This window comes from Limulus polyphemus, unplaced genomic scaffold, assembly GCF_000517525.1.
Source record: "Limulus polyphemus unplaced genomic scaffold, Limulus_polyphemus-2.1.2 Scaffold2378, whole genome shotgun sequence".
Lineage (NCBI taxonomy): Eukaryota > Metazoa > Arthropoda > Merostomata > Xiphosura > Limulidae > Limulus > Limulus polyphemus.
In genome coordinates this window covers 91895-106433 of record NW_013667988.1, presented here as the reverse complement: position 1 = coordinate 106433, position 14539 = coordinate 91895, and the positions used below count along the sequence as shown (strand labels likewise).

Below are 14539 nucleotides of genomic sequence, written 5' to 3'. Positions count from 1 at the left end.
CTTATAATGCTCCCTAAATAATAAAAAAAATCACAGTAAAAGCAATGAAGATTTTGTAGGTTTAGAACCAAACTAAATAACAGTAAACCTTTTTTTTGATTTACGGTATTTTCTTATTTTGATGTTTTGAGCTCTTTTGTGTTTAGAAAAATACATACTAATTTTTAAAGTATCAAATTGAATTTTTGTTCAATAAAAATCTTTCAAATGCAACTGTAGCTCTTTCTTTTCTCCAAAACTTTATCTTCAAAATAAGGGTGCGTCTTATATTCCGAAAAATACGGTACTACTATTCATGCCATTATAAGTTGTAACTCTCTTGGGGAACATGCAGCTTGCCTAACACTACTAAATTACATTATCCAATAGCTTCTACAAGCTGCTCGCATACATGCTTCATTAAACATATATATTATTATTATTTATTTTACCTAATCTAACCTTAACTAACCTACAGTTTCCTATTTTTTACATTTTAGTTACTTTTATAATAATAAATAAAGAATAAACATGAAAAACAAGAAATAAATTACTTACCCAATCTTCTTTCTTGCTGCTGATTGTCAATGACACTTAAACCTACTTTTTTTTATACAAATGGTAGTAATGCAGTAAACAATTTTTACTTAATTAACCCTTTCACAAAGGGCTCGGTATAATGTACACAAGTATTTATACTCTAACTTTTAATGCAGACAAAATTTTGTAAACTTTTAGTAAAGATTACAAGTCTTTCATACACAAAAAATCAGATTTTTTAATGAAGTATTTTTATATTTGTTTGTGAAAATATCGATTCTGTTTCATTATCAGCCCAAAGTGATTTTCATGTTATAACTAGAAAACTAGTGTTTGTCCCAAAAATCTCAAATATTTTTGCAATCTCTAAACCTCCTAATTACATTTCAAACGTTTGTTTTCAGTAAACTTTATATTTTTCTGCTTTTTTTTCTACCCTAACTCTATAGGGTCTGTCAATTTAACCAGCCTCGTAACCACCACAAAAAATTAGGGTATAAACTTAAATTATGTTTTTTTCATTCTAAAATGAGTACAGATTGTAACACGAAAACACAAATGTTGAGTCTAAATAACATAAATCTAATAACATTATACATTTATATATATTTATCATTTTTATTATATTGACCTTTCAACCATGCCTAGATAACAATACAGAATTTACAAAGACACGGTGCATGTGCACTCATAATACTGTATCCAATAATATAATTTGAATTATTATACATTATGTATATATATACATTAATACTATTTACATATAAGTTCTTTAACTTATTTTTCTTAAAACATAGAACAGTTAATAAAGTAGTAACGCAAACAATTATCTCTACTAGTTATGACCTTTGTACTTGTTTGCTGCTTGTCATAGGTTGCTAAACCTTAAGAAATTTCCCACATGGAGGATGTGAAAAGAAATTTTTTTTAGTTTTTTTATATACATTTTAAATAACCCAAAAAAATCACAAATTAATATATCAATAACATAGAATTCCACTATAATTTATCAAGCTCAGTAACTAAGCTGTATTTTGCTTTAAAAAAATATGAAATTTCGAGTTCACTAAAGACTTAACTTACCGGTTGAAATCTTGTGTGAAAAGAATGAGATTAACACAATAACACATCAAAATGGCTGAGAAAACCACGAAAACCTTCAATTGGTTATTCACATGTCATATACAGAAGTAAGTGTATATAAAGGAGCGTTTCCAAAAATGGAAACAGGTTAGTGGGGTCACTATGTTTGATTCAGTACATAAGCAATATATCTTAGCAAATAGAAAAGATAAGGGGTTCTTATTCTATATTCTAGCTTGTCAATATCGGTAATTTGAGTTCCTTGTACGAAACTACAGACTTTGTATTTTGACATCACAAACACCTAATTTGAACCAGTGCTGCATTCAATATACCACATGACACCCAAAAGTGATGTTTAGCTGTTTTTTTTAATATTTTCTTTTAAATTAAGAAATTAACTAACATACAATACTAAAATTTGAATTATAATCTACCATATGATACCAAACTTATTAACATAAATTCATAAAATAGTAGTTCAATAACATTTTGATTGCAAGTCAACAAACGTGATGACATGGTCTTTGACACGTGACCTGTCGTGATAATGTTAAATAATGCACCAAAGAACATAGACTAATAACATGCAAAAAGTAGACAATTTCCCCTAACTCTCAACATTTTTCTGGCATTCTAGCTATGCAACAAAAACTGTTACAAATTCATCCAAGTTAGTCGTTAACTTTCCCACGGGAACAGAGCTTGTACTCTGAGTGAAACTGACGATTATCTGTTGAAAACACAATGTTATACAACACGTCATATGATAGCTAAAAACCTTCATTTTCTGTTGGTTATAGGTAATAAATAATTAAACGTAAGAGAGAACTATTAACAAACCCTGAAAGAGAGGGTCTGATTTTCTATTTGATAGCTATGTAACCAAACAAAATTGAAGGCTATAAAAATTATGGTTTGACTGAGCAATGACGATATTACAGTGAGTAATTTACTTTTTAATTTCATACATTTTTGAGGGGTGGTGAATAAAATAGAGAAGATGCCTAGAGAAAATGTGTCATGTGTGTCACACTGGAGGAAATTCAGGATTTTTTTATAATACTGCCTTGTAGAATTAAGAACTTAAAACTTATATACTATTAAAATATGGATTATTAGCTACGATCTTATGATAGACTAATTTGTATAATATAAACAAAAAGTAGTTTAATTAAATCTTGAATGTCACTAAAACCTTGTGACATGCACATTGAATGATGCCCAGGCAGAAAGAGTTAAAACATATATGCAAGTAAAATAAATATACTCTCTTCTGAATAAATATTAACATGCAAGCAAGCTATGTACTTAGATCAAACTAAAAATCAACCTAACAATCAGTATAGCTAATTAAATATAATTTGTTCTTAGGTTCCTACTTATAAAGATAAGAATGTGTACTAAGGTAAAATAATGATCATTCTCCACAAAATCAAACCTCAAGAAATCTGAAGATGTCTTCTAGAACAATGAAATATAAACAAATTGACCAATAAATGATACACTGAGGCTTATTCCATTTCTCAATAGCATCTACTTTGTATTACAGGATTTTGTTGCATTGCTACTTACGAATTATAAATCTAGACTTTATAAAATTTTTGGTATCTCTGTAAATTGATTTTGAAAGTATAAGTTAATCCAATGTATTTTTTTACAACTGAGAAAAGTGTTCAGTATTGAACAATAAATATGTATTTTACCATTACAAGCACTAGAGAAATTGTTACTTTAAATATCTTACCTGAGTCAATTTTCCACTGAAATTTAAATCCTGTTTGGAAGACATGTCTTTCTGCATTCCTGTGTAAGTAAGAAGAACTTACTTCACTAAAAGCCTTAACTAACCATTCAAAACAATTGTTAAGTACATTTTAAAGTAGCAAAACAAGGAATAACTTACTTTATCAAAACCCTTAACTAACAGTTCATAACTGTTGAGTACACGTTAAAGTAGTGAAACAAGGAAGAACTTACTTTATCAAAAGCTTTAACCAACAGTTCATAACTGTTGAGTACACGTTAAAGTAGTGAAACAAGGAAGAACTTACTTTATCAAAAGCTTTAACCAACAGTTCAAAATTGTTGAGTACACGTTAAAGTAGTGAAACAAGGAAGAACTTACTTTATCAAAAGCCTTAACCAACAGTTCATAATTGTTGAGTACACGTTAAAGGAGTGAAACAAGGAAGAACTTGCTTTATCAAAAGCCTTAACCAACAGTTCAAAACAATTGTTGAGTACACGTTAAAGTAGTGAAACAAGGAAGAACTTACTTTATCAAAACCCTTAACCAACAGTTCAAAATTGTTGAGTACACGTTAAAGTAGTGAAACAAGGAAGAACTTACTTTGTCAAAAGTCTTAACCAACAGTTCAAAACAATTGTTGAGTACACGTTAAAGTAGTGAAATAAGGAAGAGCTTACTTTACAAAGAGCTTTAACCACCATTCAAAACAATTGTTGAGTACATGTTAAAGTAGTGAAATAAGGAAGAACTTACGTTACAAAAAACTTTAACCACTGAATCAATCAATCAGGTAAAAGATAAACCAATGCTCTGTTGAAACATGTAGTACATTCCCCCAAAAATAAATCATTTCATGATGCTTATAAACTATTGTTTTCGAACTTATTATTATATTAGTGTAATGTGCTTCCTTACTCAAGTAACAAATTAACAAGTTTATAAATGCCACCAGAACCACCTCATAAAGCTTGATGTTAACACAGTAACACCTTAATGTTTATCAGTTCACTTAATTATTAAATACCAGATTTTATTCAATAATATATTATATTTAACAGACAGATACCACAGGTATGCAACTTTAATAGTCTTTCTTTTGAAGTAATTACCAACCAAATAATTTAATTGTTTATTATATTTTATTTTCCTCTCTAGTTACTAGAAAAATAGTTGACAAACAAAAATTTCACTACTCTTTTCTTCATCACTGGATTCATTCAACAGATTTTTCCACTCTTTTGTTTCTTTTAGTATTTATTGGAGAGGTCTGTCCACTCTTCTTCTCCTTGTAGTATTTACTTTCGTGGTTTATCCATTCTTCTTTTCTTGTGATACTTACTTGAAAGGTTTATTCATTCTTCTCTTCCTTGTGGTATTTACTTGAAAGGTTCATCCACTTTTCTGTTCTTTCTGATATTTATTTCAGATGTTGGTTTACTTTTCTGTTCCTTGTGGTACTTACTTGACAAGTTTATCCATTCATCTGTTTCTTGTGATACTTTTTTGATAAGTTTACCCAATCGTCTGTTTCTTGTGGTACTTACTTGAAAGATTTATCCACCCTTCTTTTCCTTGTGGTATTTACTTGAGAGGTTTGTCCACTGTTCTGTTCCTTGTGTTATATACTTTAGAGCTTTGTCCACTCTCCATTTCCTGGTGGTATTTAATTGAGAGGTTTGTCCATTCTTCTTCTTCTTCTCTTTGTAGTATTTACTTAAGAGGTTTGTCCACACTTATTTTCCTTGTGGTACTTAATTGACAGGTTTGTCCACTCTTCTTTTCCTTGTGGTATTTACTTGAGAAGCTTATCTACTCTTCTGTTTCTTGTTATACTTAATTGAGAGGTTTATCCACTCTTCTGTTTCTTGTTATACTTGATTGAGATGTTTATCCACTCTTCTTTTTCTTGTGGTAATTACTTGACAGGTTTATCCACTGTTTTTTTCCTTGTGGTATTTACTTGAGAAGTATATCCAATCTTTTGTTTCTTGAAGTATTTACTTGAGAGGTTTATTCACTTTTCTGTTTCCTGTAGTACTTAATTGAGAGGTTTATTCACTCATCTGTTTCTTGTGGTATTTATTTGAGAGGTTTATCCACTCTCCTTTTCCTTGTGGTATTTATTTGAGAGGTTTATCCACTATTCTGTTTCCTGTGGTACTTAATTGAGAGGTCTATCCACTCTCCTTTTCCTTGTGGTATTTATTTGAGAGGTCTATCCACTCTCCTTTTCCTTGTGGTATTTATTTGAGAGGTCTATCCACTCTCCTTTTCCTTGTGGTATTTATTTGAGAGGTTTATCTACTATTCTGTTTCCTGTGGTACTTAATTGAGAGGTCTATCCACTCTCCTTTTCCTTGTGGTATTTATTTGAGAGGTTTATCTACTATTCTGTTTCCTGTGGTACTTAATTGAGAGGTTGGTCTATTCCTTTGTTCCTTGTACTATTAAGTTGAAAGGTTTGTTCACTTTATTTTTTCCTCTTTCTGGTCTTATACTTGGGCAATTCAACCATTCTTTTACTATTTATTATATTTACCCCAGAGTAGTGCTACTCTTTTGTTCCTCATTGTATTCATTTCACAGTTTTTGCATCTCCTTTACTTTCTACTGGACTTACTGTTTACTTGAGAGCTTCATAATACTTCTTTCTTCACTACTATATTTACCTCAGGCTTTATATTACTCTTTTGTTAACTACTTTATATACCCAAGGCGTTATGATACAACTTTGTTTAGCTAGGCAATATATACAACACATTTGTTAACAACTTTATTTATCTGAGAGCTTTGGCAACTCTTTTGTTCCCTATAATACTTACCTGAATATGTATATATATATATATAATATTTACCCTATATTGTTTACCTGAGATATATAGATACTCCTTTGTTCCAAATAGTGTTTGCCTGAGAGATTTCACTACTTCTTTTGTTCCCTATAATGTTTATCTGAGAGATTTCACTACTTCTTTTGTTCCCTATAGTGTTTGCCTGAGAGCTTTGGCTACTCTTTTCTTTCCTATAATTTTTACCTGAGAGATTTAAATACTCATTTGTTCTGTAAAATGTTTACCTGAGAAATTTAACAAGTCATTTCTTCCCTAGTGTTTCCCTCAGAGATTTAGCTACTGCTTTGTTTCTTATAATGGTAACCTAAGAGATTTAACTACTCCTTTGTTCCCTATAATGTTTACCTGAGACATTTAACAAGTCATTTCTTCCCTAGTGTTTCCCTGAGAGATTTAGCCACTGCTTTGTTTCTTATAATGGTAACCTAAGAGATTTAACTACTCCTTTGTTCCCTATAATGTTTACCTGAGACACTTAGCTACTTCTTTCCTTCCCTTTAATGTTTAACTCAGAGATTTACCTACTTCTTCTTTTTGCTATAGTGTTTAACTATTTTGTAATTCCTTATAGTGTTTACCTGAGAGTTTTGGCTACTCCTTTGTTCCTTATAATGTCTACCTGAGAAATTTAACTACTCATATGTTCCCTATAGTGTTTACCTGGTAGATTTAGCTACTCTTTTGTTCCTTATAAGGATTATCTGAAACATTTAGCTACTCATTTGTTCCCTATAATGTTTAACTGAAAGATTTAGTTCCACATTTTTCTCTATATTGTTTAACTGAGAGACGTAACTACTCTGTTCCCTATACTGTTGAACTGAAGGATTTAACTACTCCTTTGTTCCCTATACTGTTTACCTGAGAGCTTTGGCTACTCTTTTCTTCCCTATAATGTTTATCTGAAAAAACTAGCTACTCATTTGTTCACTTTAATGTCTACCTTAGAAATTTAACTACTCCTATGTTACCTATAGTGTTTACTTGAGAGATTTAGCTACTTCTATGTTCTCTATGATGTTTACCTGAGAGATTTAGCTACTCCTTTGTTCCCTATTGTGTTTACCTAAAAGATTTAACTTCTGCTGTTTGTTTCCTTTAATGTTTACCTCAGATATGTAGCTACTTCTTTATTCCATATAGTGTTTATCTCAGAGGTTTATCTATTTTGTTATTCCCTATGATGTTTACCTGAGAAATTTAACTATTCCTTTGTTCCATATGATGTTTATCTGAGAGATTTAACTTCTTCTATGTTCTCTGTAGTATTTACCTGAGAGAATTAACTACTCCTTTGTTCCCTATAATGTTTACCTGAGACCTTTGGCTACTCCTTTGTTCCCTACCGTAGCTTGAATCAACATCAATACCAGAACAACAGCAGTCTGTGATTCAGGGCAAAGCTATGAGGAGAAAATAATAGTTAATCACATCTGGGCATTAATCAACTCGTTTGTGTCACATCATAGTTTTCAGTGAATCATAAAGGTAAGAAAAATACATTACTTTTTTCCCAAATATGCAGAAAGTTTAATAAAATAAATATCTATTTACAAAGTTTTGATTTAATACTACAATATGTTTTTTGATAATTTAACATCATTTTATTAACTGTACATATAATGTGAAATATTTTCAAGAATACAAGTCATTAGAAATAAAATATCTAGTTTCTAGACCAACTTCTGATTGTACACAAAAAAGACACTTACATCAATAACTTGAACATCGTAGTCATTAAAAGCAAGATATTTCCTTCCAGCTTCAGCACAAAGCCGTTGTGCCATCTCATGAGCAAACTGTTCAATGTCAAAAGCCACCTGACGTACGGCTACAATGAACTCATCCTGAAGTGAAATAATCAGTTGTAACTCAATTGTATATTGTAAGAAAGTTGTAACTCAATTATATATTGTAAGAAAGTTGTAACTCAATTATATATTGTAAGAAAGTTGTAAGTTTGATAATTACCAACTAGGATAATTATTAAAAATTATAGAATACTGAAAAAGCTTAAAACCAATAATACAAACAAATTTAAATTGATGTTTCAATGAGGACTTATGTACAAAGTTCCACAGTAATACATTACTAATTCAAGTATACTCTGTAAAATGACTTCATTCGAAAGCTTTATATATAGACAAACTGTTAGGATGCTGATGTTTCAACATGGGTTATTATGCACAAATCTTCAGAAGAAAAAACAATTATTTTCTATGGAACAATTACATTTTTTAAAGTAAAGAGAAACTCTGATGTTTCATTGTGAATGTACGTACAAATCTTCAGACTGATACAAGGAGATTCTGTAGAACAATTACATTCAAAAGCTTTAAGTAAAAAGAAACTTTTAGGTGCTGATATTTCAGTGTGAGCGTATGTACAAATCCTCTAATAAGGTCAGCTACCATGAACATGGAAATCCTTTAATAAGGTTAGCTATTATGAGCACAGAAATCCTCTAATACGGTTATCTACCACAAACACAGAAATCCTTCTAATAAGGTTATCTACCACGAACACAGAAATCCTCTAATAAGGTCATCTACCACGAACACAGAAATCCTCTAATAAGGTTATCTACCACGAACACAGAAATCCTCTAACAAGGTCATCTACCACGAACACAGAAATCCTCTAGTAAGGTTATTTACCACGAACACAGAAGTCTTCTAATAAGGTTAGCTACCACGAACACAGAAATCCTCTAATAAGGTTATCTACCATGGACACAGAAATCTTCTAATACGGTCAGCTACCATGAACACAGAATTCCTCTAATAAGGTTATCTACCACGAACACAGAAATCTTCTAATAAGGTTAGCTACCTTGAACATAGAAATCCTCAAGTTTTAAGCTACACAAACTTACCTGAGCCATTAGATTGCCTTTAAAGCCTGATTCAAGAGGTTGGTATGTTGTTCCATGAACTTCCAAAGGTAAGCTGCTGTGATATTCCGAGTTCTGTGCTTCCTCCTCTGATAGTTATGTATGATAACAGTAACATCATTAGTTTACATCAAGCATGCAGAATAGAATCACAGAAAAAAAGTTAACAAATTAAGCCACACAACTGTCAGTTAAACAGTATGTATAATTACATACTATAATACTAGGAGATTATAAAGAAAATCCTGCATATGTAAAAATTATTATATCTTAAAACTATGTCCTAAGGGAAAAATAAAGTTTCACAAATGGCACATTGAGGAAAATACGGACATGATACAGTGTTTCACAACCATATTACACCAAATACTTATGTCACTGCTTATATTTCTCTTCTCTATTTTTCAATAATATGATATTCATTATGCCTCTAGTAAACTTTAGTTTCTCTAGGGCTATTAGTTTTTATAATATAATCATTTTAAATATGTGCTTTCCTTTCTAATTGCCTTGTATTCGGAGAAGATACTAACCTTTAAATTCTAATAGAGATATTAATCAAAGAAACACAGTATGGAGAGGTAAAACAGCAATATGTAGTGTTTTCATAAGAACTGGATACATTAAAGATTAACATCTAAAATAAAGTAAGGAAAACCTAAGAAATTATAATAGTCTTGTTCCAGAAATACTTTATAACCAAACAAGATAAGTCACAGGTAGTCAATAGAAGAAACATAATCTCAAAACCCCAGTAATGCTTTAAGTTTGTTATATTAACATTTTAAGACTTCTTTACTTTTGTATAATCAAGCTTTCATTAACAAAAGCACTGTATTCAGAACTTTACCTGAAGAGTCCTCTTCATTTCTGTACCTGTTCACCCTTCTTTGACTAAAGATCTGTCTAGTCTCTTTGACACAATGACCTCCTGTTCCTGATGATCTACCACTGTTCAAGTTGGATGAACTACAAGGAGATTCATCTCTTGGTTGTCTCCCTTGTTTCATTGCTGCTATACACGAGTCACAGAATGGAGGTGAAGACTCCCTTTTCTTTCCCGCTTTCTCTTGTTTTTCTGTAATTGTACTTGTTTCTCTTTTCCCATTTGGTGAAATGTTTTCTTTCACTGATTCAAAAGACTTGGAAATGAGGTAGCCACGAGAAGGGGGAGTGAAAGGATGAGATTCTTCTTTCTCTGAGGAAGGGTTGGCAGGAGACTGAGCATTTCGAGGATTTGTGCCAGAGTTCTTCTGCAGAGACAAGTAAGTTCTCACAGAACTCCCACTGTTGTCATCAGATGGCGACCTTAGCAATAGAAAACGTTCACTAGGTTCCAAGCCTTTTGGGGACAAGCTCTGATTGACCACCATACCTAAGCTAGCATCTGTAGTTTTATTAGACTTTTCAGACCATCTGTGTCGAGTTGCACTAACACAGTGATAGTCTTGAATATCTTTTATTTTTGGCTGCTCTAGATGCAAAGGAAACACTTGTTCTTCACTTTCTTCTCTACTATTTTCTTGTTGCCACTGACAGCTACAAAACACTTTCTGAGATGATTCACCATGTAAACACAACTTAGTACAACACTTAAATTCTTGGTGTTGACAGGAACTAAATAAAGTTAAACAATTCTCCATCTTATCACTTTGTGCTGTTACAGACTGTTTACTTCCTAATAATGGCTCACTGGTCTTTGCTACATTACAGTCCTCGGGTCGGATGTTACAAACATTTTCACCACAGTTACTGACTATTCTAAAATGTTGCACATTACACCTACAAGGTAAAATGTCATAATTCCAACATCTGCGAGCCTCACAATCTTCTCTACAGACTTGCGATTCGTAACAACAATCTTTTTTCAAGGCACTAGAGAGATCACAAACAACACGACTTGGATCACAGTTGTCCTGACAATAACCTACAGGTGAACTGATAGAGTCCTCTTCATCTGATGGCACACTCAACTGAATATGTCCAAGACTAACTTCCTCAGTATAATTACCCGCATGATGAAAGCTAGTGGTAGGAATGTTTTCAGCTTCAAAATGACTCTTAAATCCCAGTGAGTTGTGTCTTATGAGTTCAACTTCCAAGGCTATGAGGTTGTCCCCTGTGTTTATCAGTACTAAGCCATCTTTTTTCATACATAGCGATGGACTGAAGGGAGGAAAGGGTGGAACCAAGATATAGTTGGTATGGATTGTCATACTGTGTTGCAAACATCTTTTGAAGCTAGCATCTTCTTCCACCTCATCTGACAAATTAAAAATATTACAATTACATTACACAAGCTGTGGAATTATCATACCAGCTAGAATTACTCTCTTAAAAACAGTAAAAGGTTACCAGAAAACTAAAGGATTATCATATAACACATAATACATTGCACAAACACAATAATTTATAACTTAAAGTAAAACAGAAGCATAATCAAATCTTATGTCAAGTGAAAACAAACTGTTCTAAACTTAACTAAACATTCAAATAAATTGGTTTGTGATCTTCAAGAATATTTTAAGAATATCTTATGATTAACAAAGAAGGTCAAAGAAAAAAACAAGTTCATATATAAAAACTAAATAATTACAATCATTGGTAAATAGCTTGGTCTAAACAGGATCATCACTATAAACCATCACATATCTTCTTCAATGTCATTAATATCCCTGTTATTTTAATTTAACCCTTTCACAACAGAAGCCCCTTTAAATGCTTTTCTATGCAAGTTACATTCAAAATTTAATTAAACACCTTTACTGTCAATGAATATGAATGAAATTAATATTATGATGCATGTTATCATTCGAGGTTTTATTTTATCCAAGTTTTAAATCCTTTATTTGAAATAAACCTTTAAAAGCCACTTAAAACTTTAGATCTATTGTCACATGACCAACAAGCTATGAAAATTCTCTAATTTGGCTCTCTGTATCTTCAGTAATACAATGGTATTACTTTGGCACTATGTAACTTCAATAATACAATGATAGTTGCATAGATGTATGTCTAGACCAGGGGTTCCCAACAAAGGGTACAAAATGAGGGTCTAGGGGGTGCATGGAAGAGGCCTAAACAAGGTCCGTTTTCCCCTAATTGTCACCAACACAAAATGTCTAATGCACACTTTTTATTGGAAGGGGTGTGAGGGCTTCCTTAGAGGGGTGCAAGGGCCACAAAAGGTTGGGAGCCACTGGTCTAGACTCTAACTTGCTCACATAACCTTTTCATTCATTCATTTCAAAGTTATCTGAATTAATACAGTTGGAACAAGTAATAAATTTTTTAACACCTGACAGATGCCACACCCACCTTCAACAGATTTGTTTGAGCTTTATAACCGTAGATGCTACATAAACATGCATATATTCATTAGAAAGAGATCATTTTAAACTACAATCTAACAATGGTTATTTTGAAATTGCTGAGCAATTGTTGTCACAGACTGAATTTAATTGACTTTAGTATTGTAGGCTGCTCGATCAACTATAGCACTTATGGTTGTTTCTTACCTAAATATGTTATAATTAGAGATACAGTTTAAATTGTATTTAGGTCTTACTATTATGTTTTAGTTAATTATGTATGTTATATTTTAAAATGCATAATTAAAAGGTTTAAACATTTTTTAAGTACACATCATACTTTGAGTCCATTCTCAAGGTTTATGATACTTATTATTCATTTTGACACAAGTCAATGGTGCTCTCGAGGTATATTATAGTTTCCTTCAATAAAATTTTTGTTCAGTGAGTAATGGCAAAGGACAAGAAAGGAAAATAAGACATTAAAAATTAATTATATGTGAAAATGAAAAGACCTGAAATTATTAATTTAACAAAAGGAAAATCTTTAAAGATATTCTACAAAAGGTATATGCTTTTTTTCTATTTCTTAATTTTAATCATTTCATTGCACTGTACATTGATGATAGAGCTAGAGTTAGTGAAAAGGTAGAGAAAATGAAAAATTAAATATATACATTTACCTTAAAAACTTTTGATATCCTTTTAGGAGGTTCTAGAGATTATGCAAATGAAATATGAAAACTATAAGAGGAAGAAAAGTATTTTTATACTTAAAATGAAAATCACCTTGCATTCAATTTATTAATAGATTGAATACAAGTCACTACAATAGAAAAATAACGTATTTTTAGTAAAAACACTTAATTATAATAATGCCATTCTTTGTGTATGAGATACTTGTGATCTTTCTTACCAGTTTATGAATGGATACGTTAATAAATCTCAGATTTACTGCATATATTGTTGTACAAGTGAAATTCCGTGACTCGATTTCCACAAATCGCATGAGCCCACAGCAAAAGGGTTAAGGAATCACATAATTATCACACTCACAATGAAGTCATCACGATTGTAAAAAATACCATATATTCTATTATTTTAAATGCTTTAGACAGCTCTTATAAACATACACTATAACAGCAAATAAGACTGTACAGAAACTATTATTTCAACTGTTTTACAGAGATGTTCTTATAAACATATATCATGATGGCAAACAAGACTACTGAATCTATCATTTTAATTGTAGCATCCAGCTGTTCTTATAAACATACATCATGACAGGAAACAAGACTACTGAATCTATCATTTTAACTGTAGCACATAGTTGTTCTTATAAACATACATATGATGGTAAACAAGACTACTGAAGCTATCATTTTAACTGTAGCACATAGTTGTTCTTATAAACATACATATGATGGTAAACAAGACTGCTGAAGCTATCATTTTAACCCTTTCCACACGAGTCAAATACCATGTCATCACGATTGTTGACTCGTATTCAAAATTTTACTGAACTACTATTTTATGAATTTATGTCATTAATTTTGGTATCAAACTGTAGATTACAATTTAAGTTTTAAATTAAATATATTATTTAATTTCTTTACTTAAAAGTAAATATTAAAAAAATACAACTAAACATTGATTTTTTTGTGTGTCACGTGGTATGTTGAATGCAGCACTGGTTCAAATTAGATGTTTGTGATGTCAAAATACGAATTCTATAGTTTAGTAAGAATTAGGAACTCAAATTACTAATACTGACAAGCTAGAATATAAAATAAGAACCTCCAATGTTTTTTATTTGCTGAGATACCGCTCATGTACTGAATGAAATGAAGTAGACATGCTCACCTATTTCCATTTTTGGAAACTGTCCCTTATATATATATACAGTTGTATATACGACATGTGAATAACCAGTCAAAACCTCAGAATGTTCCCCCTAGTGTCTTTTTCAGCCATTTTAAAGTGTTAGGATGCCATCTCGTTCTTTCAAACCAAGAGTTCAAGGAGGTAGGTTGTCTTTAGTCTGATCGAAATTTCATATTTTTAAAGACCAAAATACAGCTTTGTTACTAAGCTTGATAAATGATAGTGGAATTCTATGGTATCGATA

The 14539-nt window shown here is 31.3% G+C and overlaps 1 protein-coding gene across 1 annotated transcript in view; it reads right to left on the bottom strand.

Annotated features, from left to right (window-relative positions):
* The window catches only part of LOC106466773 (DDB1- and CUL4-associated factor 15-like), a 56851-nt gene that overhangs the window by 11935 nt on the left and 30377 nt on the right, over positions 1-14539 (bottom strand). Inside the window, exons 7-11 of the mRNA XM_013927073.2 lie at positions 9951-11363; positions 9083-9189; positions 7920-8054; positions 7522-7610; positions 3350-3408 (exon numbers count right to left, since the gene is read on the bottom strand). Coding sequence (XP_013782527.2) covers positions 3350-3408; positions 7522-7610; positions 7920-8054; positions 9083-9189; positions 9951-11363 — 1803 coding nt within the window. The remainder of the gene's footprint in view (positions 1-3349; positions 3409-7521; positions 7611-7919; positions 8055-9082; positions 9190-9950; positions 11364-14539) is intronic.